This window comes from Halichoeres trimaculatus, unplaced genomic scaffold (assembly GCF_033239565.1).
Source record: "Halichoeres trimaculatus isolate MK-OKI-2021-1 unplaced genomic scaffold, fHalTri1.1 fHalTri1_scaffold_16, whole genome shotgun sequence".
Taxonomy (NCBI): domain Eukaryota; kingdom Metazoa; phylum Chordata; class Actinopteri; order Labriformes; family Labridae; genus Halichoeres; species Halichoeres trimaculatus.
Window position 1 is genome coordinate 19,174,673 of NW_027437194.1, and position 25,579 is coordinate 19,200,251.

At 39.1% G+C, this 25,579-nt stretch overlaps 1 protein-coding gene across 2 annotated transcripts in view; it reads left to right on the top strand.

Annotated features, from left to right (window-relative positions):
- Positions 1-24,684, top strand: part of eng (endoglin) — a 58,438-nt gene extending 33,754 nt beyond the window's left edge. The window contains exons 4-14 of one of the 2 annotated variants that reach the window (XM_074690835.1): positions 612-725; positions 6,750-6,930; positions 11,532-11,715; positions 11,817-11,922; positions 12,001-12,196; positions 12,438-12,589; positions 12,784-13,014; positions 13,100-13,166; positions 20,308-20,418; positions 20,500-20,547; positions 20,637-24,684. In XM_074690835.1, the coding sequence (XP_074546936.1) occupies positions 612-725; positions 6,750-6,930; positions 11,532-11,715; positions 11,817-11,922; positions 12,001-12,196; positions 12,438-12,589; positions 12,784-13,014; positions 13,100-13,166; positions 20,308-20,418; positions 20,500-20,547; positions 20,637-20,758 (1,512 nt within the window). In that variant the 3' untranslated portion in view covers positions 20,759-24,684. Of the gene's footprint in view, positions 1-611; positions 726-6,749; positions 6,931-11,531; positions 11,716-11,816; positions 11,923-12,000; positions 12,197-12,437; positions 12,590-12,783; positions 13,015-13,099; positions 13,167-20,307; positions 20,419-20,499; positions 20,548-20,603 lie in introns of both variants that reach the window. The other variant, XM_074690836.1, reaches the window with a different exon arrangement.
- Positions 24,685-25,579: the final 895 nt, after the last annotated feature.

Below are 25,579 nucleotides of genomic sequence, written 5' to 3' on the forward strand. Positions count from 1 at the left end.
TAAAGACCTTTGTTGAAGAGCATATTTATCTGAGGTTGGAAGTAATTTTAAAACAAATGCGCATCTTTTTTTTATGAAGTGCTTGTTTTAATTTTTTGGTGTCTAACTTTGCAGTATAAGCAATGTAATACAAAACTATATCATCAACCTAAAGATTGACCTTACAGTTTGATGGCACTTGTTTGGTATAATGTATGCCAGTTCTTAAAATAGGAAAGGACCTCACACAGAATCTCGTGGAAGGCCTTTTGGAAGATATAAGTATAACGAGTGACTATTTTTTAAAATTACATCATGTCAAGGGACATGTCATTGAACCCAACATCACAGAGCCTCTATCGCAGTATGTCGTGGACTTGGACTTGACACAGTGGACATTCACTCAGACTGTTTATTGTGATTAGTTTAAGTACAACCTAGACAATATATTGACAATGTATGTCATTGTGTGTGTGTGTGTGTGTGTGTGTGTGTGTGTGTGTGTGTGTGTGTGTGTGTGTGTGTGTGTGTGTGTGTGTGTGTGTGTGTGTGTGTGTGTGTGTGTGTGTGTGTGTGTGTGTGTGTGTGTGTGTGTGTATTGGTCTAATTTTTTATTCTTCTTTTCTGCTCAGGATAGTAATGTGTTCGGCTTGGAGCTGATCAACGCCAGGCCGATGAACCTAATCCTCACATCATCAGTCGCAGCCTACGGCCTGCAAAACACCAACGCTGATGTCAACATATACGTGAGTGTCTCTTTGTTGTTGTAAAGACTTTTTCTGGGTGGAAGATGGATGGATATGCTGTAAATGCTGAAACCCTCTACTGGATTATGTCAGTGCAGTATTTCATTACTTCTAGCTAATAATGAGAAATTAACAGCAGACTGTGCGGGACGTTTTTCCTAGTGTTGTATAATTTTCCAATTTCTCCACATGTACTTAACTCCTGTCTTGTGCCAGCTGTTTAAACATCCAGTGACACTGTCCCAGCTGTGCAGTTTTCTGTGCCTGTTAAGAGAGTCTATGAACAATGTTAGTTTCCCCATACATACTCCCTAGAGTTTACTCAGAAAGAAGCAGTTTGTGTTGTTGTGTTTTTTTATTATTCGCACCATAAAACCGGCAGGAGCAGTTTTAGAGTGGCCAAAATGAGGGGGGCTGATGGCTTCAGCAGTAGAATTAATGTTCCGATGAAACTGGAGAATCTGACTTTTACACACCGTCCTCAAATAATATCTGTGAGTTAAACCCAGAAGGGCTACAAAACAACTTTTATTAGCTGCTTGAGTGTCTAATTAAATAGAGGAATTATCCTCTTATGAGGAGAAAGTGGTGCAGTTTTCACAGTTTGGTCACTGGAGTGTGTAAAAATGTTTTGTTATTAAAATGTCAAATGGTGATAAAAACTAACAGGGTGAATGAAACAAAAATATTTTTATTGGGACATTGTAACTTCTAAGTCTGAATTTTATTTTACGGAATAATAGGCTGCAGACTTTTATACTCTCTACAAATAATAAATAAAAGTAGCCTTACACATGTAATGATGTTAAGGGAAGAACAGTCCAGATAAACAAGTGGACCACAAGCTCTAAATTTATCACACCTAATTTAGTTTTTAACTTAACTGCAAAATGGGTTATAGAGATAATAACAGCCATTTTCTTGAACTAAACTGTTTGTAAAGTCAGGTTTTGTTCCTCTTTTCTTTGCACATTTTGGTCAACCCAACTTCATATATGTTTATTTCCCCTTGATGGAATTTTGATATTGGTTGTGTTATTTTCAGCAGTTTATTATCTTTTACTCTGGAACACTTAAGATTTGACAGTCAGCTCTTAAAATAAAACTTTTTAGACCAAGGGTAGGTTGATTATCAGCCAATTTTCAGTGGCATAATATTCTGCATTTGATTGATTATCTGTATCAGCTTTTCATTTGTCCAATAGCTGATAGAATTTGTCAGTTCAAGAGTGGGCTGCTTGGAATCTGGTGCAGCTTTGTCTTGGTTGGTTTTCACCCATCACTCTGGGCCTTTATTTATATTCAGTGTTGTGCAAATTAGTTACTAGGGAAAGTAATTACTTTTTTTTTTTTTGAAGTGTTGGCATCGTCAATGTGTAATGTGTTTTTGGCCATTAGCTGTGTAGCGGCGTGTGCCGAGATGTATCATGAGATTAGGGTTACTCAGACTGGACATGGACAAACAGTTTGCTCTGGGACATAATGCGCACGTCATATGTTTTTGCCTTTTTCATCAATGATGTTGAAGAGGTGCCTTTACTTTTTGAAACTATTCAAGAAGGCCAGTTTCTACTCAGCAGACCACTCTGGACTCATCTTTGTTGAACTCTTGCACTGACTGCCTTGCCATGAAATTGTACTCTACCTTTAGCCAATCATCATTACTTATGTATCACCTCTCCCCCCTCAACCAAAGAAGGACAATCAGATAAAAAATAAAAACAAAAAAACCCTTTGATTTATTGTTGGTAATGCTAACGGTGATGCAACGTTTTAAATAGTCATTGATTTGATTACCCATTACTGGAAATACACAGCGTAAGTAATGCCTTTATTCACAATGCCTTTGTTGCTGACAAAGGGACAATCCATAGGACAGATCTATTCAACTCATTTCTATGCTCTTCTGTGTTCACTCCAACCATGTAGGCTACATATGTTTCGTCAGCAGCCCCATAAGGTCAGTGCATTTTTGCTAGATAGAGGTAAAATGTCATGACGGACGATAACTTTAGGGGCTTAGCATTTGGAAATTTTGATGCTTGTTTCAACAACAACTTGCAACTTGCAATCTGCACAAGTTGCATTTCTCACTTATTGGTTGACAAAGTTAGAAAAGCCTGAAGTTTCCAAAAATATAAATCTCAGTATCATCTGCATAGTAAGGAATAGAGGCTGTTCATTAATACTGGTATCAGACCTGATCAGCATTGGTATCAGCTGATACCAAAGTCCAGGTATCGGTATTGTTTTCATGAATTAAAAAGTTGCATTGTTGTTTTCTTAGAATTAAGTAATAAAGTGCTCAAGTTTTATGAATGACTTTTAAGATTTCATGTTGATAACCTTATCTGCTTCTTAGCTACTGGCTTTTTATATTACCAACAATTGGTGGCAGTATCAGCCAAGTAGAATCGATATCTGTCAACCTCTGCTTTAAACACAAGAAGAATTTAATTAGTGTCACAAAGTTGTTTGTTTTCATCTAAGGGTTTTACTAAGTAGCTTATAAGTGCAGAGCAGCTTTGTGAGATCTGTCCTTCTGTACTTTAATGCTTCACTTGGCAGTTGCACAAAATGGATTTGCTATCAGATGTGTTGAGCTGAACATTTATAGTCAGGACGATTGATGAGATGGAGAAGAGATGTTTTAAAGCTATGAAATTCTGTTTTCAGATAATGCATAGCACATGCAAAGATGAATAAGCAACATAAAAAACAAACCAGTCAGGGTGATGAGGTCTTTACAGGAATGTCACCCGTTAGTGGTACGCTGACAGCAGTGTGATACCACATCCTGTATCATGTCCTGTTAAGAGCCTGGACAGCATCTCTCTGTGACTGCAGGATGTTTTCGTGGGATGAGCAGCATCACTGGGGGATAATAGTGTTTAACTGCTGATTGCAGTGTAAGAGAAACAACATCTGTTCTGTGTCAGAGAAAGTACGTCACGAGCCTGACAGCTTGGCTCGATGTCAAAATCACAGCGTGCTTCTGAAGCTGACAGGGGCACACAAGGTTGTTAAAAAACAAACATTGTAAATGACAAGGACGGTACAATATTTTTTCATCAGGTCTTTCAATCACTAAAACAGTTTAATGTACTTTTATAACTTTCCCTGAAGCCATCAAAGAGAACAGCAGTTCTTTTTTTTTCAACCTGCCTATTTAGTGTTTTATGTGTACATTTTTCCCCAAAATCTCACTTCCACCAGCAGCCATGACACAGCTGTGATAGATAAATGCACCCAGCTAAGGTGGGTAGCCAAGAGACCTTGTTTTTTGTTAATGGTGCTGATGGGCTCATATTGTTATTTAGAATGTATGACACAGAGATTCATTTTACTGAGGCAAAAGCAGCTTCACTGCAATTCTTGAACCATACTGACAAAAAAGCTGGGTGTGTATTTATAAGGATTTTACAGCAGCAATCAAGAAAACAAAAGTAAGAAAGTGTATAGAAAGTGCCAAACGGTCCATAACAAAATCGATCATTGTCCATCATTCTCCAGTCAGCCAGCCTCCACCTCCACAGGGTCCAGGACTGAGCTTCTTCAGCAGTCTGTTCATTCTCTGTCTCCTGGATCCTGTCTGCTCACAGCAGATGAAGCTCTTCCAATGTGGCGTTGGTGTTTGGTGTTAGCTCCATTAGCCATGCCTGTGAATAGCATGATGCTACTCTACCTTCTGGTATTCCCTCTGTTGCTGGGTTAGCATGGCTAGCTCGTCCTTCTTATTGGAGATAGATCTTACGTTACCAATAAACCCAATAAAGATGGATAGAAGGATAGGTCAATGTCGTCACTTCTTAGCTCACACGTGAGAACCAGCACAATGTCGTCACCTTGCTCTCCTCACCTTGTGGGGAAACATCAGGCCTTGCACCAGTTAGCATTGACATGCTAACAGCTGATTTCACTTGTAAACAGCGCGGCCATGGTAACATGTAGGATCTCCAGACAAACACTGGAGGAAAAGTAGTAAAAATATCACTGAAGACAAAACCAGTTTTGGTGTCCACAACCAGCAAGCCAACCATACAAATGATGACTTACTCCAAGTACAAAGATGTCAAAATGAGACAAAAAAAATAACAAGAAAAGGACAAAAAAAACAGAGCTGCTGTAACGGGCAGCCACAACCAACAGGGAGGCGCCTAGCGACTTGGTGTCTTTATACCTATGTATGCTTATCCATTCATATCCTATGCTTATCCATTCATATCCATTCAAGTCACATGTAAGGAAAAATCTGCAAATGAGGAAAGAAAAAAAATACTTGTTAAGTTTTTTTTTATTTTGACAAAACTCTTGATTCAAGAAAATAAAACTGGTGTCATTTTTGGCTTCAATTGGGGCATTTTTCTGGACTTGTTAGGTGGATGTGGCTCATGTTGAGTCTGATGTGGGGTTTTTTTGTAGCTAGAAAAGAGAAACACATGCTTAGATTTCAGCTTTTGCTTTGAGCATGACAGGATATCAGCGCCTTATGAGGCTACAGAAACGATGTGTCCATTCAGAAGGTACATAATAAAGTTCGAGAGCTTTCTTTAATATCTGAACCGAGCTCAGCCTTGACACATCTTTTTGAGTTCCTTGAACTTTCTTGTGAGCCTGCTGAATATCAAACCCATTCCTCTGAGCATTATCTCAGTTAAATTCCACTCTAATCGTTTAAACTATTGCCATTGTTATTTCCCTTTTTTATCCCTTCCCGTTTGTCTTTCCAGGCTTTCCCCTCCCTGTCTGCCCGGTTTGTCGTGACCGGTTTTCCCTTCATTTTTATTTTCATAGCTTCCCTTTGCTCTATTTTTTGATCTTGCGTCAATCAAATATTCATGCAGAGAGACCTGAGGCTCCCTCAGGCTTACTTTTCTTTTTTTCCCCTTTTTTAAATCCTGTTGCTTTGTGACGCAAGGACAGACTCTCAAATAGACATATGAACAAGATGAGTCCAGAGTGGGATTTTTATTATGTATACAAGCATGCTCACATAAGCCTAATATCCATTTGTTTTGTAGCTGCTGAAGTTGAAAATAAGGAGAATATTGATTCGAGAAGGAAAGCAGAACAATGTGTGCGCATACAGGCATTGAATAAAACAGAGTGCTTGTTGCAGCACATACGTCACACACAAAAGTAGCTGCTCCTGTGGACAGTGTTTACAGAATGAAGAGCAGCGGTACTTATGCAGCACTTCATTTCCCACTCCAGCCTCTGAATCACTTTAAAAAGAAGGACAAATCTGAGCTGATTTGTATTTATCGATGGTTGGGCCTGTTGAGTCTTATTCACAAGGCTTTTTTTTTTTTTTTTTTTTTACATACATCTAACCATTTAGAGGCCTCCATTCTTTACCTCTACACATTTTTCTGCCCTCTTTATCATTCTTAGCTTAATGTAAACTCCATTATTTCCCATTGGCCCAGACGAGGAAACAGCAGTGTCTAGTCGATGGGGATAGATGTATATATTTATACCTTGTATGGAGCCAGATTCCAGCCGACTGTGGTGACGCACAAAGCTAAAAAAGTCCCATTTCCTGGCCCCACTCAGGAAGCAAAGGAAAGACCATGGCTCCAACAGGGTTGTGCAACTGTGCTCGTGGACACTTAACCATAATAAACATTTCTTTTTAACATGAGCCTGCTCGGAGAATGGAGGGAGAATTGGGTGGAGGGTAAGAAAAAGTAACAGAAGAGAATGAGAGGGCCGGGTTTGAAATATGTTTGATATGACAAAAAGTGAGCAGACTGGAGGTAAATAAAAATAAATATACAGCTGACTCACTGGATTCTGTGTTTTTGTAGCAGTGTGTAACAGACAGACTCACGCCTTTGAGAGGAGGGGGGGTCTCTCTGACTGTTTTCTTTCTTTTTTTCTTTTTTTTCAGTTTGACAGCATTTTTTTTCTATACAGAGTAATGTGCTATGAAAGAGCCGTGTTCATTTCCTTTGTAGTCTGACTGTTTTCTTTCTGGAAGTAGTGTGTCATGAAATTAATTCTCCCTCCCTCTCGTTGCAGATTCACAATGACTCCACGCTCACCCTTCATGGTAATCAGCATCACAACAACATCCACAGGGAAGACTTCCCGACGCAAAATAAGGAGGAGCTGGTCACATGGGCCAGACAGAAGTTTGGAGGTGTAACGTCATTCACCACAGTTCAAAACTTGAGAACACTCACAACAACAGGAACTAAAGGTAGGGGTTGCTCCAGTACATCTAACCTGCCTGACACATAAATACCACAGTTTATCCTCTGCCAAACATCTCCACAGGAATCAGCTTAAAAAAATGAGCATAAAATTATTTTTGCTCTGCAAATTTATATCTGTTTCTTCAAAGCAATATTTTGTTTCATGAGAGAATTTTTTCTCAATAGCTGAGTATCCAGCTCCAGTTTACATAACTCAGCAGCCGGTCTGACTGTAATCGAGGAATGATGCAACATTGTTTCCAGCGATATCTCTGCCAGCTAACCTTATCTTATCTTAACTCTCTGAGAATGACATCACTGGGAAAACACTGCCATAGGATGAAGATTATGAAAAAAAAAGCTGGGCTTGCATTCTGAAACACTTTGTTTGTACAACTTTTTTCAAGTTGTGCAAAGTAGTTATACCACATGATGAAACTGCATTTTTTGTGAAGATATTCTTATTTTAAATTTAATACCATCATATCAGTACTAAAAAACATAACACTGAAGAAGATCCGTTAAAGTCCCACAGAAATAGGAGTTATATCTGCACAAAAGGGACAAGATCAAAAAGCAGTACTGGGTGGTGCTTTTGAATGCATTATTGAATGTCTATCAAAAAACAGACACAACTCTGTAGTGGAATTCACAGCATGGGCTCAAAACCACCTCCAAAAATTTTTTTTTTAATCTTCAAAAATAATTCATTGACGTAGTAGTACTGGATTGCTGCACCTTTTAGGCCCTCTGCAATATATTTGGACATGACTCTGTTGTGGAATTCACTGCATGGGCTCAAAATCACCCACAAAATCCATTGTTTTTGAATATTTGTGTCACTGCATCTACAAATGGATGAAGAAACCATATATGGACATGAGAGAGAAACAGAAACAAATCAAAATCTAACATTCTTCTTGGAAATCATGGATGTTGCCCTTCAGTGAAGAGAAGTAAGAGACCATTCAGTTTGTTAACTATACACAGTTCAAAAGCCAGCATCCCTAACAGGATCAGGACGCACAAGTATATTTAACATGGGTAGCGTAAATACCTGTGTTGGTAACGCAAATGCTGAAGAGTAAACATAGGCTTTAAAGCAAAATGTGATGTCATCCTGGTGATGGAAACAGCAATGTTTTCAGATCCCATGCTCTGTTACACACTTTCTGCCATATAGCTATTTCTCTTACTAACAACGCCATAATTCACAGAGGGAATACACAATCACTGGACCGTGTGACTGTTGCAGTCTTATGAGTATTAAATATTTAAAACCCGGTAAAAACCTGTTTATTTTTCCCCAGTAGCTGCAAGTCCTTTAAACACCCCAACAGGAATGTTTTTTTTCTAATACATGTTGTCACTTTACATCTATTTCTTGCTAGGTGTGTTGAATTTTTAGGAAAACAGCTTGCTTTTCATCATTTGGAGGCCATTGCTGTCCACTGTGGATGTATATTTTGCTGAAATGCTGAGTACAGATTTTCAACGTGCAGAAATCCAACTTTAACATATTCCTTGTTCATTTTTTGCCTCTGTACTCTACCTACAAATTTTCCCGGATATTAATCATTCATGGCTTGAAACGACCAGCTCCTCCTGGGGAGGTGTGCTGTATCTTTTTGCAGACTTACCCCAGGTACTTTTTTGTATGTTTCCAAGTTTTTTAAAATTTTTTCCCATCAAAATGAATGGAGATGTTCCATCACATTGGAAACCGCACAGCTGTTTAACTGTGTCGGATGACATAATCAAAACCTTTAAACTGAGATTATATTTGTAATCATTTTCCCCTTATTAGAGACCTATCACTAAGTATGTCATATGAAAAAATCTTGTGACTACTGTTTACCACCCCCCTGTTTTTAAGCTGTGCTGAGCTGGACTTTCTGAGCGCTGACCGGACATGTTTACATATGACAAAGCATTTAGGAAGGAGATAGCTGTTGACAAATGGCCACCAATACAAGCCCAGAAACTCTGTGTTTCAAAATGAGTATTTACTACTGACCAAGGGCTGAACATAAAGAGTATTATTTGCTGCTATTGCCAGCAGTGGTAGCAGCAGGGATGCTCCATGCAAGCGCATTACTTCTAAACAAAGCCTGCTGAAGGCAGGGTGAGTCAAAGCAGAGCTCTGACACGAATGGAGAAAAAGAGAAGTGAACTTGCAGGAGGAGAGTAACTTTACTTCCACATGTTTTCTTTGTTGCGGATTCATTAAGTTTCACTCTCTCTTTTTCATAGTCCCTGCTCCTCTGAGTCTGTCTTTTGCTGGATGTTACATTAGGTGAAGGGTTAACATCCCTCTCATTTAAAACATGTTGTTTAAATTCTGCTAAAATGCTGCACCCACTCTTCGTTTTACTGTAGCTGGTGTTTTACTGACTCATAGTCCACAAGGGCAGTAAAATTACCCAAGCAGCAGAACAGTTTACATAGCTGTTTGGTTGTTTCCCTGGGCTCATGATGGGGTGTGAGGTGAACCTGCGTAGGCTTCCTTGTAGGCGTTTTTGAAAAGTCTGTGCAATGACAACACAGCAGCGTACTGCCAAGTTAAAGATTTGCTGGAAAATATGTACTTGGCCTTAAGATTTTTTTTCTTTTGGACATCTCAATGTGATATAAAATTCAGACCATATTATTACCAGTTCAAAAGAGGCATGTGAAGTAGTGTCAAGGAGGCTACTTTTGGATTTAAGCTGTCAGATTTCAGTGATTAAATGAATAATTGATTTGCCAAACTATAAAAGAATTAAAAGTGAAGGAGTATTTATGGTTTCTCATAACATGCTGCTGACTGAGAGCAAGGTTCCTTTAAACCATTTCCAAGCCATATCTGCTTTTTGCTAGTGTTACATGATGGTTTAGGAAAACCGAACATTCTCAGCTATTACGAGTATAAGTAAGCTAGCAGAAAGCCAGTCATAGGATTCCAAATATTTACACTATGAAAGATTAAAAAGTTAGTTAACATTATACCGACTGCTAATCAACAGCTCAGTCATGTTAGCTAATATCGGTACTAGCAAGCTAGCAACTACAAAATAGTAAAAAGCAATTCCTATCTTACACGGTTGTTGTTGCTGTAGTTGTTTTTCCAAGCTAACACTATTTTGTGTTCATGTTAAGTTATGGTTCAAGAGATGCAAAGATTTCTAACTAATTGGAGGTTTAGCAAGCTAGCAGTAAGCAGTTGGCTGAATTCTAACATGAGCTGGGTGGACTTTACTTTCTGTTTCTGGTTCTGATCAATCCAGGAGAAATGAAATGCTAATGAATCATTAGCAAACAGATTTTTTTTTAGTCCCTTTGAAGTTTTCTCTCACTGTTCCTTCTGTACGCTGCTTATCTCTTGAACGAAGCACCAGAGCAGCTGTGTCAACAAAGTTGTCAATCGTGGTGTGATACCAACTTTTTATTAGCATCATAAAACTTATTAAATTTAACTTTTCTGGAAAAAAACACTCTGAATGAACAGTTGTGATAAGTTTTTGTGGCAGACAGCAGGAAGTGTTTCTTGGCTTCACTTTTGGAAAGGTGTTGTGTCATGCATCTTGAAACAGTCAGAAACAGTTTCATACATTTGAGGCATCGTCCACTTCCTTACAGGGGATATGACCACTACATCATGTGCTTGCAATCAAATCAATCTCGAAAGTTTAGCTGCCTTGTGCTTTTATTGCCTCCACACTTTTCAGCACACTCGGTTGGTGTGATGAGGCTATTTGAGGTGCTTCAGGAAACATACATCACCCTCATGTCCAGCGCAATGTTTTGAAGCTAAATGTGCGTTGCAATTTGGCCACTTCACCAGGGTTCACCTGTACACCATCTGTCACCATTATTTGGTCAAAGGCTGAGCAGAGTGCACTCTCATGAGACTGCTCTAATACCTCTGCTCTGGCTGCTCGGTCTCCTGCTGCAGACTGGCTCCCTACTGCAGGAAATAAACCAAGTTAAACACTTTAAAGTGTCTGTGTTAGCACCGAGTAAACAGAAATAACCTTTATTTATTTTCAGAGCACTGCTCAAAACTGAATTTCAGAAGTACCTCACATAAGCTGTAAAATAAATCAGAAAACATGTGGAGTCATCTGGTTTCAAAAAAAGTCGCTCAGAGACTCAGCATAAGAAACACAAGAACTGAAAATGAAGGTTTCAAAGCTTCCATTTGGAGATTTTAGCTGGTTGTGTAACAGACTGAAAGTAAAGATGTTGTTTTGTGTCAAAAAGAAAATGAGACTATCAACAAAAAGGGGACTATTTCTACCAAGTTATATTCATTTCTTGTGTCAAGAGGTTGGTTATCTTAACCAGGACAAAATCTGCAAAGACTTGTTTGACCAGAGGAGGCGCCAAAATAAAAGCAGGGCTAAGTTCATTTTTTACTTTTTTTTTCCATTTGTTTTTTAAAATAGGTTTTAAGACATAAAAAACAATGAAAATTGAACTACAAGTAGAAAATTCCCCCCCAAAAAAAATGAAAGAAGAAGTTTCTTCAGTTGGAGATTTTAATGTTATATCCTTGCTCCTAGAGAGGTTTTTTTGGTGAATGATGAACTGTAGTCGAGTGACATCAATATTTCTGGTTTCCCAGGAACCAAACTGGGCTCAGCAAGCTCACAGTGCGTTCTAAAAAATGAGGACGCCCAAGAGAAGCACTTCATGAAGATCGAGGTGACATCTCCTCCTTCCTCCTTGAAATCTTGCTTCCCGCAGCCACAAGCGTCCAGTGCTGAAGAGCTCCACATCATAAACATTCCTGAGGACACCAGCATTCGGTAAAATTTTGCATTAACAACACATTTTACAGCCCTTAATTTTTCTTTATTTGATTTTTTTCTAACTTTTGTTATTTTGTGATTTGTGATTTTTTGTGTAGCAGTAACATATCTCTTCGCATGAGCAATAAAGAGACCAAGGTGTTTCTCAGAGGACCACAGGGCACCACGTGGACCCTCCTCGACCCACAAGTCACAAAGTTTGGTGTAAGCTCATACAAATTCTACACATTCTTTCACCATGTGTTGTTGTGATTTCACTAATTCTTTTTTCCTTCTTCACAGTCCAACAACGATGTCCTCCTCTCCTCCTTTCAACACACAATCCCACCTTTCTTTACCCTGAACAACGATGACGCGGAGCACGTGCAGAAAAAGGCTCTGAGTCACTTCAGTGCAAGTACTTTCACCAGCTACACTGAGCTCCGACCAGAGGGATCCCTGGTTCTGCTGGTTCTTGGGAGAAAAGACAGTCCAGCAGGTTAGTCGAGAAGATGCTGACACTTGATGATGAATATTTTGCTTTTCCTCCAAGAGAAGTCATAGTGCTGCAAGTGTTACAAAATAGTAGCAGTAATGTTCCTGGTTTAATTATTATCTTTATCCAATTTATGTACAATGTCAAATAAAAACCAAGAGAGCCTCTTAACAGTATTAAAATGATACTATACATTAATATTTTTTTTTCCTCTATTATTTATTCTGATCAATTTCTCCCTCAGTGACAGCAACGGTGCCAGAAACTGTCATTCCCATCACAACAAACCCCCCTCATCAGATGCCTCTGATGATGCAGCTCTACACGTCCCCAGACTACCGCCAGCCCCTCGATCCTAACACCAAAGTGCAGAGTGACAAGAGAATTTACGCAGAGGTAAGAGGATACTTAGACTCGATCTGTTATTCTGAATGTGATGAAGAGGAAGAAGGAGGAGACTCGGTCTGAAGGGAGAGGGAAACTGATGGGGAATACGTAAATCAACTTTCTGTCTGATTGCCAAAAGGGGGGAACTACACAAGTGGATTTTAGATGTTTGATTGTGCTGTCTCTTTTTTTCTGTCTCGTAGATTTCTGGCCACACTCTAGGAGACATCGTCCTCACCATCAAGGTGATCAGCTGCTTTGTGCGCTCCAAAGGCTCTTGTCCAGTGATGAAGGAGCTGCCCTTCATCCCAGAGACCTGCTCCTCAAACTCCTGTCCCGACAGCACTCGACTCAGCTTCTCCCTCGATCAGCTGCAGGAGCTGGAGACCACCACTTGGGATCTGGAGTGCTCAGTCAAGATCTGCTACAGTGATGTAGGTCGGAGTCCTTCCTGTGGTTACAAAGTGATGCTTTGAGGGTTTTGTTGATGTATTTTTCTCTTTCTCATCACATCTCTAGAAATGCGGAGATGGAGGGAGAGTAAAGAGGAACCTGGAGGTGACCCAGCCATGTCTGCAGCCACCCAGTGAGTTCAGTTTAAATTTCAAATTTGGATCATTCAAACTCTTTATGTCTGATTCAGATGATCCCAATGCCTCTTGGTTCTCTTACATACAATGATCTTTCTGCACTTCAAAATAAAAGTCTTATTTTTACCACAACCCTGCAAAAAACTGAAATATCAACAAGAATTTATGAGTTATATTCTGCAAAAAGTGTCTTACTAGAATTTATGTACTATGCACTGACAAGCGCAGACAAATGTCTTATTTTGAGATATGGAATAGAATAGAATAGAATAGAATAGAACTTGATTGTCATTGTAACAAGTACAACAAAATTGAAGTCACAGCAGCAATCAACAAAACAAAAGTAAGAAAGAGTATAGAAAGTGCAAAAAGGTCCACAAGAAAATAGGTGATGACAGCGTGTCCATCATTCTCCAGTTCAGCCAGCCTCCACCTCCACAGGGTCCAGGACTGAGCTTCTTCAGTCATGCTCCATCTCTGCCTCCCGGATCCTGTCTGCTCACAGCTCAAGTTCTTCCAATGTGGCGTTGGTGTCTGATGTTAGCTCCATTAGCCGCGTGTGTGAATAGCATGATGCTACTCTGCTACTTCTGGTATTCCATTTGTTGCTGGGTTAGCATGGCTAGCTCGTCCATCATGTTGGAGATAGATCTTACGTTCCCAATAACGATGGATAGAAGGACAGGTCAATGTCGTCACTTCTTAGCTGACACGTGAGAACCAGCATGTTGTCCTCACCTTCTTCTCTTCACCTTGTGGGAAGACATCAGGCCTTACACCAGTTAGCATTGACATGCTACAGGCTGCTAACAGCTGAGTTTACATGTAAAAAATGCAGCCATGGTTACATGTTGGATCTTCAGACAAACACAGGAGAATAAGTAGTAAAAATATCACTAAAGCCACAAAAAGTTTGGTGTCCATGACCAATAAATGAGCCATGCAAAGTAATGATTATATAGAAATGGACTTTAGAAAAACATGGCTTAAATTAGGTTTATTGTTGATTTATAATCAATAATTGCAATTTTTTTAGTAACGCAATAACAGACAATCACACATACACAAGCAAAAAAGACTAACATATAGAGAAACTATTGAATATATTTATTGAATTGAATATATTATTGTGAAACCAAAGCAAAACAATAAGGAAATACTAATAATGATTCAGACATAAACAGTAAGTTACTACATAGTTCAAAAATGAAGCACAAAAAAGGAGCAAGCTCAAAGTTCTGCTCATACCAATTTGAATTAACTAGTTCATGTTTATAGCTCATTTTTAAAAGTTTTGAACTTAGTTAATGGTCAAAAAATGAGCTAGTTCTACCTTTTTGCTACAAGTACTTTTTTATTTTAGTAGAGCCATCTATGCTATAATCCATATTCTAAACTAATCCCCCAAATACGTATGAATCCCTGTACGCTGCTATGGCACCTCAGACAGAAAAACCGTCACCGTATTGTATGAACTGTCTGCAGGATGAGCCATGCTGAATGCACGCAAAGTGCTGTATTAGTAGTTCTCACTTCTGTTGTTGTATATCACTGTGCTCGCGCCTCTCAGCATCTACCGTCACCTCATCATTTAACTTTTTCACATGGTCTGGTGTTAAAAAAACAAAATGCAAAAATCGTAAATATCGAAGAACCACAATTTAGATTGAATCCGCACCCAAAAAGTCATTATAGAATTGAACCGTGAAAATAGCATATTGTCTCAGCCCTAATCTTTAATAATAATTTGTATGTGTAAAAATGTTTTATTTTGAACAGCAGAAATGAGCATTGTATGGAAAATCAGAGATGCTAAATTTCAATTATTACTTATTTTTCTGTATCAAATATATTCATAGATGTATGAAAAGAGTTATATTGATGCTTACAGGTAAACAAACAACTTTTAGATGAGGTAGTGATCTAAACTCTACCAATGCAGAAAGGTCTCTCATCCTTCATAATGATTTCCCAAAAAGACTTTCTCAAACTCATCATTACCAAAGGAAATAGATGTTTTATTTCCAATTCTCTACATCAAACTTTCTGAACTTCCAGTTACCTTAATATTGTTTAAAATTAAATTTCTCTGTATACCCTGAGGACTTCACTGTGAGTGTGATGCTCTGCTCTTGAATTACTCCCGCTGCTCCACTTTTCATTCCTATTGTTGCTTTCACTGCACAACAAATGCAGCCAGGGCCGTTGTCATAGCACTCAGCTCAGGATGTGCAGTGAAACCGGTAAGGGCCTTTTCGTGGGGCCGGCCCCCGTCCTTTAGGAAGGTCTGCAGGCTGACCTTGTGGCCACAATCAAAAGTAATGGCCCTCGGGGGAGCGGAGGTGAACTCTTTTGTGTTTCCAAAAGGGGGTCTGACTGGGTTTCTGTCCAAACACAGCCACTGGACAAGCTACTATTGTCGGACCATCAACACATGAGTCAAACCAGAGGAGATGAATTTCTCGAAACAAAGATTAGTCAACAGACACATGATGAATATCCAGGAACAACTGGATGATTTCATTCCTGTGCAGCACACGAGGAAGTGGATGTAGACCAAAATGGGATCATTTGGAGTCAGCCAGAATATTTAGTCACGACAAGGAGACATGATTAGTCTCTTTGTTTTAATCTACTGGTTGTATGAAGAATGAAAACATCCAGATCATTTCGCAGCATCACAGATGTGTAATGTTACAATGTGAGATTGGTTTTCTCTGCAACACTTCTACAAGCAGCAGCCGGTGAAATAAGAGTCTGTTGTTTTATTCAAAGGTATCAGCTTCATCATTTTCTCCCGCAAGTTATTTTCACCTTTCTAGTCTTTGAAAATATAAAAAATATCTCAGGAAAGGTTTCATGTATTTGTAAGACTTCCATAGCTCCCTGTATTATTATGAGTAAAAACATTCTGAAAGTGGGTAAAATGTGAAGCTCGACATCACTACCTGGCGCTCTGGAATAAAGGATTTCGTTAAGCATGATTTGACTCCTCCATCCCTGAATCTCCTCTGTGCACCTCTCTGAATTGCCCAGTCAACAGTGCTAAGACATGAGGCAACTGAAAGACGCAACAGAGCATCCACAATTTTAACTTCAATATCATCATTTGCCCTCACCCCTAATGCCATCATTCAATACTTCTGCTGTGCATTTGAGGCAGCGACCAGCACGCTAAAGGGGAGAATATGGCCTGTAAAACATAATTTTACACTGGTCCAAGATAGTGTTGAGACACTTCTGTGCTTGCAACATTTTTAGATCCTTGTCCAGTCAGAGCCTAAGACTGTACACACACTCACCAGCCAGTGTATTATGAACACCTTGCACAAGCTTGGACCTCTTTTTGCTTTTATAACTGCCTAAATTCTTTGTGGTACTGGAAACATCCCCCACACCATTACATCAGCAGCAGCAGCAGCCTGAACCATTGATGCAAGACAGGGTGGATCCATGCTTTCATGTTGTTCGTGCCAAACTCTGACCACCCATCTGAATGTGGCAGCAGAAATTCAAACTCATCGGATCAGGACACATTTTCCAATCTTTTATTTTAACATTTTGTTGCGCCTCTGTGAACTTAAGCCTCAGTTCCCTGTTCTTAGCTGAAAGGAGTGTGGTCTTCTGCTTCTGTAGTTCATCAGTGTCGTGTCTACATGCTTCAATGTCTTGAGGTGCTGCTGTGTGATTGGCTGATTAAAAATTTGGGTTAATGAGCAGCTAAACAGGTGTTCCTAATTAAGCAGCTAATGAGTGTTTCAGTCAAAGCAGCTGTTTGATGACATGTCCGTTTACTTAAATGTTGTCAAGTTGTGGAACTGTTGTTTCTTTCTTATTGTTTTCTTTCTTATTGTTTTCTTTCTTTCTTTCTTTCTTTCTTTCTTTCTTTCTTTCTTTCTTTCTTTCTTTCTTTCTTTCTTTCACAACTCACAAAATTTTGCGCAAATTTAGTCATGCCGATAAATTTATGAATCCAGTGTTTTTGTGAGGATATGTACTCCATTACGCCCCCTAGTTATATTTGTAAGGCCAAATGAATATTGTATTTTAAAAAGCTTAAAAGTAAGGTTCGCAGGATTTTTCGTGACTTTTTAGTGAACAGGTCATTCAAACTGGGCTCCTCCTCCTTGGCTCAGTGCCAGCTGCAGCCCACACCCACTGCCTCTGACAGAGGCTATGTAAACACACTCACTAGCCCAGCAACCACTTGTAGCATTGTGTTTCTATGTGGGAGAGACTCGTGCACCTGACTTGACGTGTTAGCTCTAGCTAGTTAGGGGTATTTGACACATAGCTGGTTAGCAGAAAGCCAACTTGTGCCAAGTGCCCGAAACCGAGTAAAAGTAGAGCCAAGCTTCACCCTTATCTGGATTTTTTTTTTTTAAATCGAGTTTGTGTTTTATTTCATTTTGTTTGTCTTTTTCTTTCTTTCTTTAGCTACTTGGGATAGCTTCTTCCACTTGCTATCATTAACACACAAAGTCACTTGCACACTAGACGCACTGTAAATGGCTGAGGTAACCACGGTTACTCTCCACCTAGAAGCATCCCCAAACAACCAAAACATGAACATACAGGCAGAGGGAGGGGGTTGAGGCAGACACAGACACAGACACTGACACATGTAAAGAGGCCCACAGGTGACGATTCAGTAGGATTCTACCTGTAAACAACAAACTTTCTATTTTTTAAGGAAAATCCTGCAGACTCTACTTTTAACTTTTGTATAAAAGGAAGAGTCACTCCTAGACCTGTCTGTACATCAGCACGCCTATGTCCTTACTCAGAGCATCAGTGTTCTCTCTTGTGAGTGTTGGCTTGATTTAACTCATGAGTTTCCTTTATCCTTCAATTTTTCCTCCAGGAGAAGGATAAAATACTTCTGTACTTATTGTGCCAGCTTTTCCGTGTCCTTTTTTTCCTCTTTATTTGCTTTTACATGCAAAAAAAATAAAAAAAAAATATTTCCCCTGGAGAGAGAAATCACTGAAATGCTGAAATGGAACTTCTTAATGAGGAAGAATTTGGTTTTGTACATCTTTCTACTCTGGCTCTATTCATTGGCCAGAGCAGCAGAGGTGAGGTTATATCAGCAGGACTAACAGTGATCATTCCTGTTTTGTAGTTTCCCTTCAAAAAGGCTCCAGGGAGTCACATCACAGGCATTTGTCTTGTGTCCTCATCTCCACCTGCACAGGAGCTTCTGCTTCCTGCTCCTGTTTATTCAGCCGCACTTAGACAAACTAACACGGCGGCTGATTACAGACGTAAAGAAAAAAGAAAAACAACATTCCCAGGAGGAAGACAGCTCAACTTGAAGTTGTGTTTTTAGCACATTTGAGGGCAGGGAATGTTCCACACTGACTGATCAACAAAGTGAGGTTGCTGTTTGGGAGTGCAGTTAGCAAAACGGCCACAAGATGTCACTGTTTTAGCGTTTTCGGTCATGTTAATTCAGCTGCTCTGGTGTTTTCTAATTAAATATGAGCTTATTGATAGTTAATGTTCCCATAATTTAGCTTTGTAGATTAAATGAGACCAGGATCTTAATGTTGGTGCTTTTTGGATTAAATCATGTCTTGATCTAAGGATGAGGTTCATTCCAGCTCACTGCAGAGGCTGTCACACCACCCACATTTATCCAAACACATTCCTCTCTGTCATGTTCTTTATTTTCTTTAGTGTTGTTCAAAATGTAGTTTAGTCTTTATCCTCACACATTCCACCAGGAGTCTGCAGGCACCAGACACAGGTGAGAGAAAGCTCTCACGTAGGTGATGATTGGCTTCCTCCAAATGTTCTGGGACAGTCGTGGGAGAATCTCTACAGGTAGCAGAAGAAGAAGGGGGGGAGGCAAAATGTGTTTTTGTACATTGTTGTCTTTCTTCTAATGCAACCTTCTCACATGCAGACGCTTGTTTTTGTTTCTGGTGGGGGATCTCTGACAGCTTGTTCAGCTTGCATTGATTCAGCTAAAGTTGTGTGTTTTTAAAGCCTGTGGGGGCAAAGCAGTCTCCTAAAAGCAGACTTTGGAACACAACTGAAGTCTGGATTGAATTCAGGAGTCAAATACAAAAGAACTCAAAGTTTTTTCATTGTCAGAACTTTTCAAATCATTCATTTCTTCCTCGTTAATATTATTTGAAAGAGAGATTTCAGGATGTCTGAGCTATTTGCGTGAAGGTAAAATATCAGTACCACCCTTATAAGCTCTTACTTTGTACAATTAGATTTGCGAGGATTTTGAGTTCAGCGGAAACATTCAGTTATCTTTTGTATACTCTGCCTGAATTGACGTCTGTCTCAAGGCTGTCCTTCATGGCCTGGCCAGACCACAAAAGAGAAGCAAAACCCTGCCAGACAAGAGGAGGATTTTTCTGGCACAGTACGTCAGTAGCTTGAGCGACTGTTAATGTTTGCCTGTTTTCAAAGTCTTTCAAAGCTGAATTGAAAGAAAATTATTCTTATTTTTCCCATTGCTCTTGGCTCGGGGTTTTATGTTCTCTATTAACTTTGTCAGCGGTGAGGCGAGTTGTGGGGGGGGCAGCCTGCCTGCCTGAAGCTCAGCTAAAGAACATGAGTGCCAAATTTGGGAGTAAATTGAAAACTGTATCACAAAATTAGACCGGGAAAAACGATTGAGAATAACCCCTTTTATTTTGGTTAAGCTGAGGTTTAACCCAGTGTAAGTCATGACTTATGTTTACGTAACTGTTACTCTTTAGTCTCCAGATTAACTCATAGGTTAAAGTAGATTAGTTTGGTTTAAGATGAAATGTGCTTGTTAGAGGCTTGAAAGTTGTAATGCAGTTTCTCTCACAGTGAGCCTTCAATTGTGTCCTTTAAAGGTTAAGAAAATGAATTTTCATTGCATGATGAAGCAGCCCACCCTCCCCCAAAAAAACAAGAAATCAGAGGAACATATGAATGCTTTGTTTTTCAAGTGCCTCTTTTGGGGATTTTTACCACATGACATCAAACATTCTTCTTCCATCATTACAGACTCACCAATCCAAACCTCACCTGCCACTCAATTGTCTTTTGATACAAGACGATATGTGATCAGTTTTCTGCAGTGTGTCCAGCTTTAGTGTCAAAGTCTGACTCCTTATATTATCTTTCATTTCTATGTTTCAGCCCCTCCCTGCTTTGATTTCGGCCTACCTGGAGTTTTGGGCATCGCATTCGGAGGCTTCCTGATTGGAGTTTTACTTATTGGAGCCCTGTGGTTTATCAAAATTAAAACAGGTAAAGATATGACTGATCCAGACTTCCTGATTCAGATTATGTTTGTTTGGATGTTAAACTGTCACACTCTGCCCGCTTCAGGGTACCCAGCTCGACTGGACATAGGCTCAACTGCAGCAAATCTCCCTGGTACGGAAACTGTTTTTACATCTTCTTCTTTTTGTCCTCCTTCTTCTTCTTCTCAGGTTCTTATTGGCTTCTCTCTCCTCTCTCTCCAGGATGTCCCTGCTCAGGAGCAAAACGGCAACCTGTCTCAACCAACCCCTCCCCGTCTGAGAACAGCAGCGCTAACGCTAGCATCGGAAGCACCCAGAGCACGCCGACCAGCAGCATGGCATGAGATGATAACCTCCACCACCAGAAGGGCCACCATCTTCCTTTAAAGTCACCTCTAAGGGTTTTGTGCTTTTACTTTTTTAGATAATGCTCGACGAAGCATTTCTTCCTTCTCTGCCCCCTCTTTAAATTCACATTAAAAAGCACAGCCCACGTCTTTGACACACAATTACATGTGATCTGGGAGCATGTGGCAAGGAGGAGGGAGTGTTGGGTGACGGATAACTGAAGTCTGATCAATGGCTTCTGACGCTCACCTCCCCAGCCTCTCTGTAAAATCAAGTTCCTACACAGGAAGTTAAAGAGGGCAAGAGCGAAAAAAAAATAAATTGGCTCCCAAGCAACAGGAAAAACAAACCATATCCCCTCAAGAGCTAACAGGAAATTCATGACATTCCTTTCAAAGAATTGTGCCTGTGTGATGGCAGCACAATAATAGTCAGACAGGAGACAAACCAGTCAAAAGACCTGCTTTGAAAAACAGATGAAAAGCTGTTTTGCATTTACATCGAAGCTAGAAAAAACACGGTGGGCTTTTGGCGAGGTCAGTCCAAAAAGTTGTCAGCCATGTTTCGGGGATCGAAAAGCTCTAACCAGATGCTTACCTTGAGGGTATTTGTCTAAATTTGGAGTTTGAGGTCAACGTTTAACAGCTACCTCTTTTTCTTTTTGAAACTCTGAGGCTAGGTTTATAGTTAGCACCAGAGTTCTCCGGTGAAGTGATTTTTTTTTCTACCTAATAGTTTGATCTTAAAGTTGACCCTTTGGGGTTGACCCTTGTAGCACTCACAACCAAGTTATGGTGCTACTGTTATGCTATGTAATAGCTTTACCAAGGCCTTGCATCATAATATTTTTTCTCCTGTATTATTTTAAACCATAAAAATATTTTTTTTATTTCATCAATGACTCAATCAAAACTACTCCCATCGTAGCCTTGAAATATGAACTACAAGAAACCAAAGTCTGGCGAATGTGAAGAAAGAAGAAAAGACTTGGTGCCTAGTTCTAAGCCTATAATGAAGAGTTAGCGCCAGAGCTCTGAGACTGAATGAATTAGAAGTGCCACTCATACAGCTTCACCTCTAGGGTGGAGAACCCCCAGAATAGTCGTCCACACATGAAATACCAGCACCTTTCCTTTGCAGAATGTCTAATCCCCCTCCCCTGATACATCTTTTCACTACATATTAAAGCAAAGCATTCATGTTTGTGGTAAAACATTCATAGGAAATGTTTCGTGGACCTCCATGCTGCTGTTTGTGGTGTACAAACAATTACTCTCCCTTTCTTTCAAGATAAAGTAGCCAGCCACTGATGTTTTGTTCCCTCTCTTAATTGGAGATGAATGCAGCAGAGGGGAAACGATAATTAGATCACTAATTGATGCTGTGGATCACCAACACATACTCAGCTTTCACTTTATCGAGAATGAAATCCTTGATCCCTGGTGCACCCTGAAGAGATGCTACCTCGATGTGACCAAACCAGCTAAACCTACTTTTCCTTGGTGGGCGGGGCTTTAGGTACAAACAGCAGCCTGAAATATTCCAGATTGAAATTCACATTTAATTAGTAGTTCTTATGCAGGAGGAAATTAAATCTGAGATTAAAGGCAAATGTTTGTTTTGAACAAATGGGCCAGAAAACCCAATTTTCCAGTTGAAAACTGGCAAACTCTTACGTTTGAATTGTAAATAGGTAATTATTGTATATCTATATACCTGACCCCCTTTTGTTTAACTTTTTCTACAAGTCACTTGCTCTGAATGCAATTAACTTGGGCTCCATACAATAACCACAAGTACATCATCATATTCATTTGGCATCCCCTTTCCTCTGGGGATTAAGCTTGGGTAAGAAGCTCAACTGCTGTTGAAAAAGTTCTCTGCTATGTTCCACGGTTTGAGCTTGAAGATAAATGTCATTTCACTGCTTCTGAATCAATGAACAGCTAAAATAACATAAAAAGCTACACCCAAGTGAGTCATTTGGCCATATTTTAAGTCAAAACATCAACTAGAACATGCTAGCTAATGTAAGGCAGAAGCTAAAGTTAGCATCCATCATATACCTAGCTTACACAACTGTTACAAAGCAATACATAATACAAAAGGAGAGAATGTTACATTTCCAGCTAACATTGTTGTTAGCTTCAGAGTAAGTACACTAGCTTGCTCATTATGTAATCTTATTTTACAATTCAGCTAAAAGCTGGCTATGAAAAATGCTAAACTTTTATCGCAAACACTGTCAGGGCACTAAATTGCTCACCAGATGACCTAACATTATGATTTAGCATGCTAAAAAAGCAGAACATTAGAATGTGCAACTTCCTAACTTTCAATTATCAGTAGTTTCAGTGTTAGCAGCTAGCAAGCTTAAGCTTGCTTGCTACATAGTTTTACAATTCAGCTTGGAGTGCACACTATAAGCTAACATTACTGTTAGCTTAGCTTGCACATTAGTTTGCTCACTAGGTAATCATTTTCTATGATGTGGCTTTCCAAACATCTGGATGACAAAAAGTACTATTTTTGTTTTCTTGCTAACATTATTGTTAGCACTAGGGTTAGCATTTTTAGCTCAATCACTAGGTAATTAAATTTTATGATTTTGCTAAAAGCTGGGTATAAAAGTGAAAAGTTTCTTCAGCTAACACTGTTGTTGGCTGAAATGTTAGCTTATTTGCTAATAATATAAAGTAATAGTATGATTTAGTTAGCCAAAGAGCTAGATATAGAACAGTACCAGCAAACATTGTAGGAAAGACACACAATGCAAAAATTATTTCCCTTATATGTTGTGTAACATTATATAACCTTAACATCAGCAAGGAAGGTGGATGAATGCTAACATTAGCTGTAGGAGGAAAGTAGGTTTGAAATATGGCCACATGCCTGTATTTTTTCCTGTCATATGGCCTTTTTATTGCTGACTACAGTTGGTACAATATACTTTTCTCCGATTCTTTCTTTTTTTTTTTTTTTAAATAACAATTTTTGGGGTGGTGATTCAACATAAATTGTAATTCTCTGATCAGATTTTCGAGATTTTTTGTTTGTTCTTTAACATCAGACGAAAAAAAAGTTGAATGATGATGTTGTTGCCTACAGTCTATATCAGCAACCATATTTATTTAGATTTATTTAGGGGATCAGACACCTCAACTTTTTTCCAACCCAGCTTATAAACAAAGACTGAAATAGAAGATTTGAACAAAAAATCCTAATGCTGTGTTACACCGTTTTTTTTCTCCCAGCCATATTGCTGACTGGTTGAAGAAGCAGTGAAATCACATGAATTTGTCACATTTTCTAGTTTTTTTTTACTGATTTTAAATCAAACCTGAAATATAGCAGCAGCAATACTTCAATCCAGAGTTTGAATTTGCTCACAAAGAAAAAAAAAAAAAAAAGACAAACGCTAAGAAGACGGTTAGAAGAATATACCTCTTGCTTTATCCTGAGCTGTCTCCTCACATGCCATACGGAGCTAACTGAGTTTCACATTTGAATGCTTTACCTTACTAATCCTACATAAATGCCAATCCATACTTCCATGAGGGCATCACCTGTAGAGTGACGGTTGATCCGTGAACTGTTTTGTGTCTTTGTTCAAATGTATTTTGGTATATTTTGCCACTCTCTTCTTACCTCTTTGAAATCAGTGCCATCACACTTCGAGTCTTGTGGTTAAAGTGAACATTTTACATCCACAGTGCAAACTGTAGCTTTAACACTGGAATTGTGATGTCAAAATTTTCTGTTTTTACACTGATTTACTTGTGCTTTACTCGCCTTCATGATCACACTCCAATAGTTATTCATCTCCTGATATAGATTGTGAAACTCTCCAAAGGATTCTCTCTCAGACATTCGTATATGGTTGTTGTTGTTTTTTTAAATACACATTGCCACTTGAGTATTTGTGCAATATGATGAGGTAAACTTGTATTTAATGATTATATTAATTTTTTTCTACCATGTTTTCTCCTCTTTTGTAAGTGATGTATGATATTCTTAAAACTGTTTTCTTAACTTGCTTTGTTTTATTCAGAGAACTGGGACAATTCTTATCAAGGCACTTATATAAATAAATAAATAATTGTATATGTACAGAAATCTTTGATTATTTTTTCCTATCTATAAGTTGATTTCAGCTTGGATCGTAGTCACTGTCAGTGCGTGACACATCACATGTCAAACCCAGCACCAGCCTTTGTTAGGTTTTCCCCTGTTTGACATTTGCCGTGAGATTCTCCTGCTGTCCAAAAACACGACGTATCTCTGCTGATACTGACATCCTGACACTGTATTGTCTAAATGTGTCACTGCAGTGAAGCCCCCCACCCTTTCCTTAGCTAAACACTCAATACTCACAAACCTGATGGATGCTCGCAGGAAACACTCACATTTTCAAAATGTGGCCATTAGGGAAAACTTTTTCTTTATTCATTTAAATTTAGAAAGTGGCTGCAATATTTGACTGTTGCTGGTTTCCAAATGTCAGCTCTTCTGTATCTGTGTTAAAGCAGCCTTGGTGGGTGCCTGTTTCTGTCAGAGCATTGACAGTATAATCAGACAGGCTGTCAGTTAATTCACTCGTTAACCCTGCAAAGCCCAGTGTTACCTCCGGCTTCCCCACTTTTTAATGAAATTGTGTCTAAGTGTGTGCGTATATACAATACATGTATTATGTGCGTATAAGACTGTATGAACTCACTGCATTTGAGTGAGTATATTCTTCTGTTATTTTTTTTTTTTACAGTATTCTGTTCTGAATTCTTAACCAAGGTCTGTAGCCTTGACAGCATTTTTTCAAT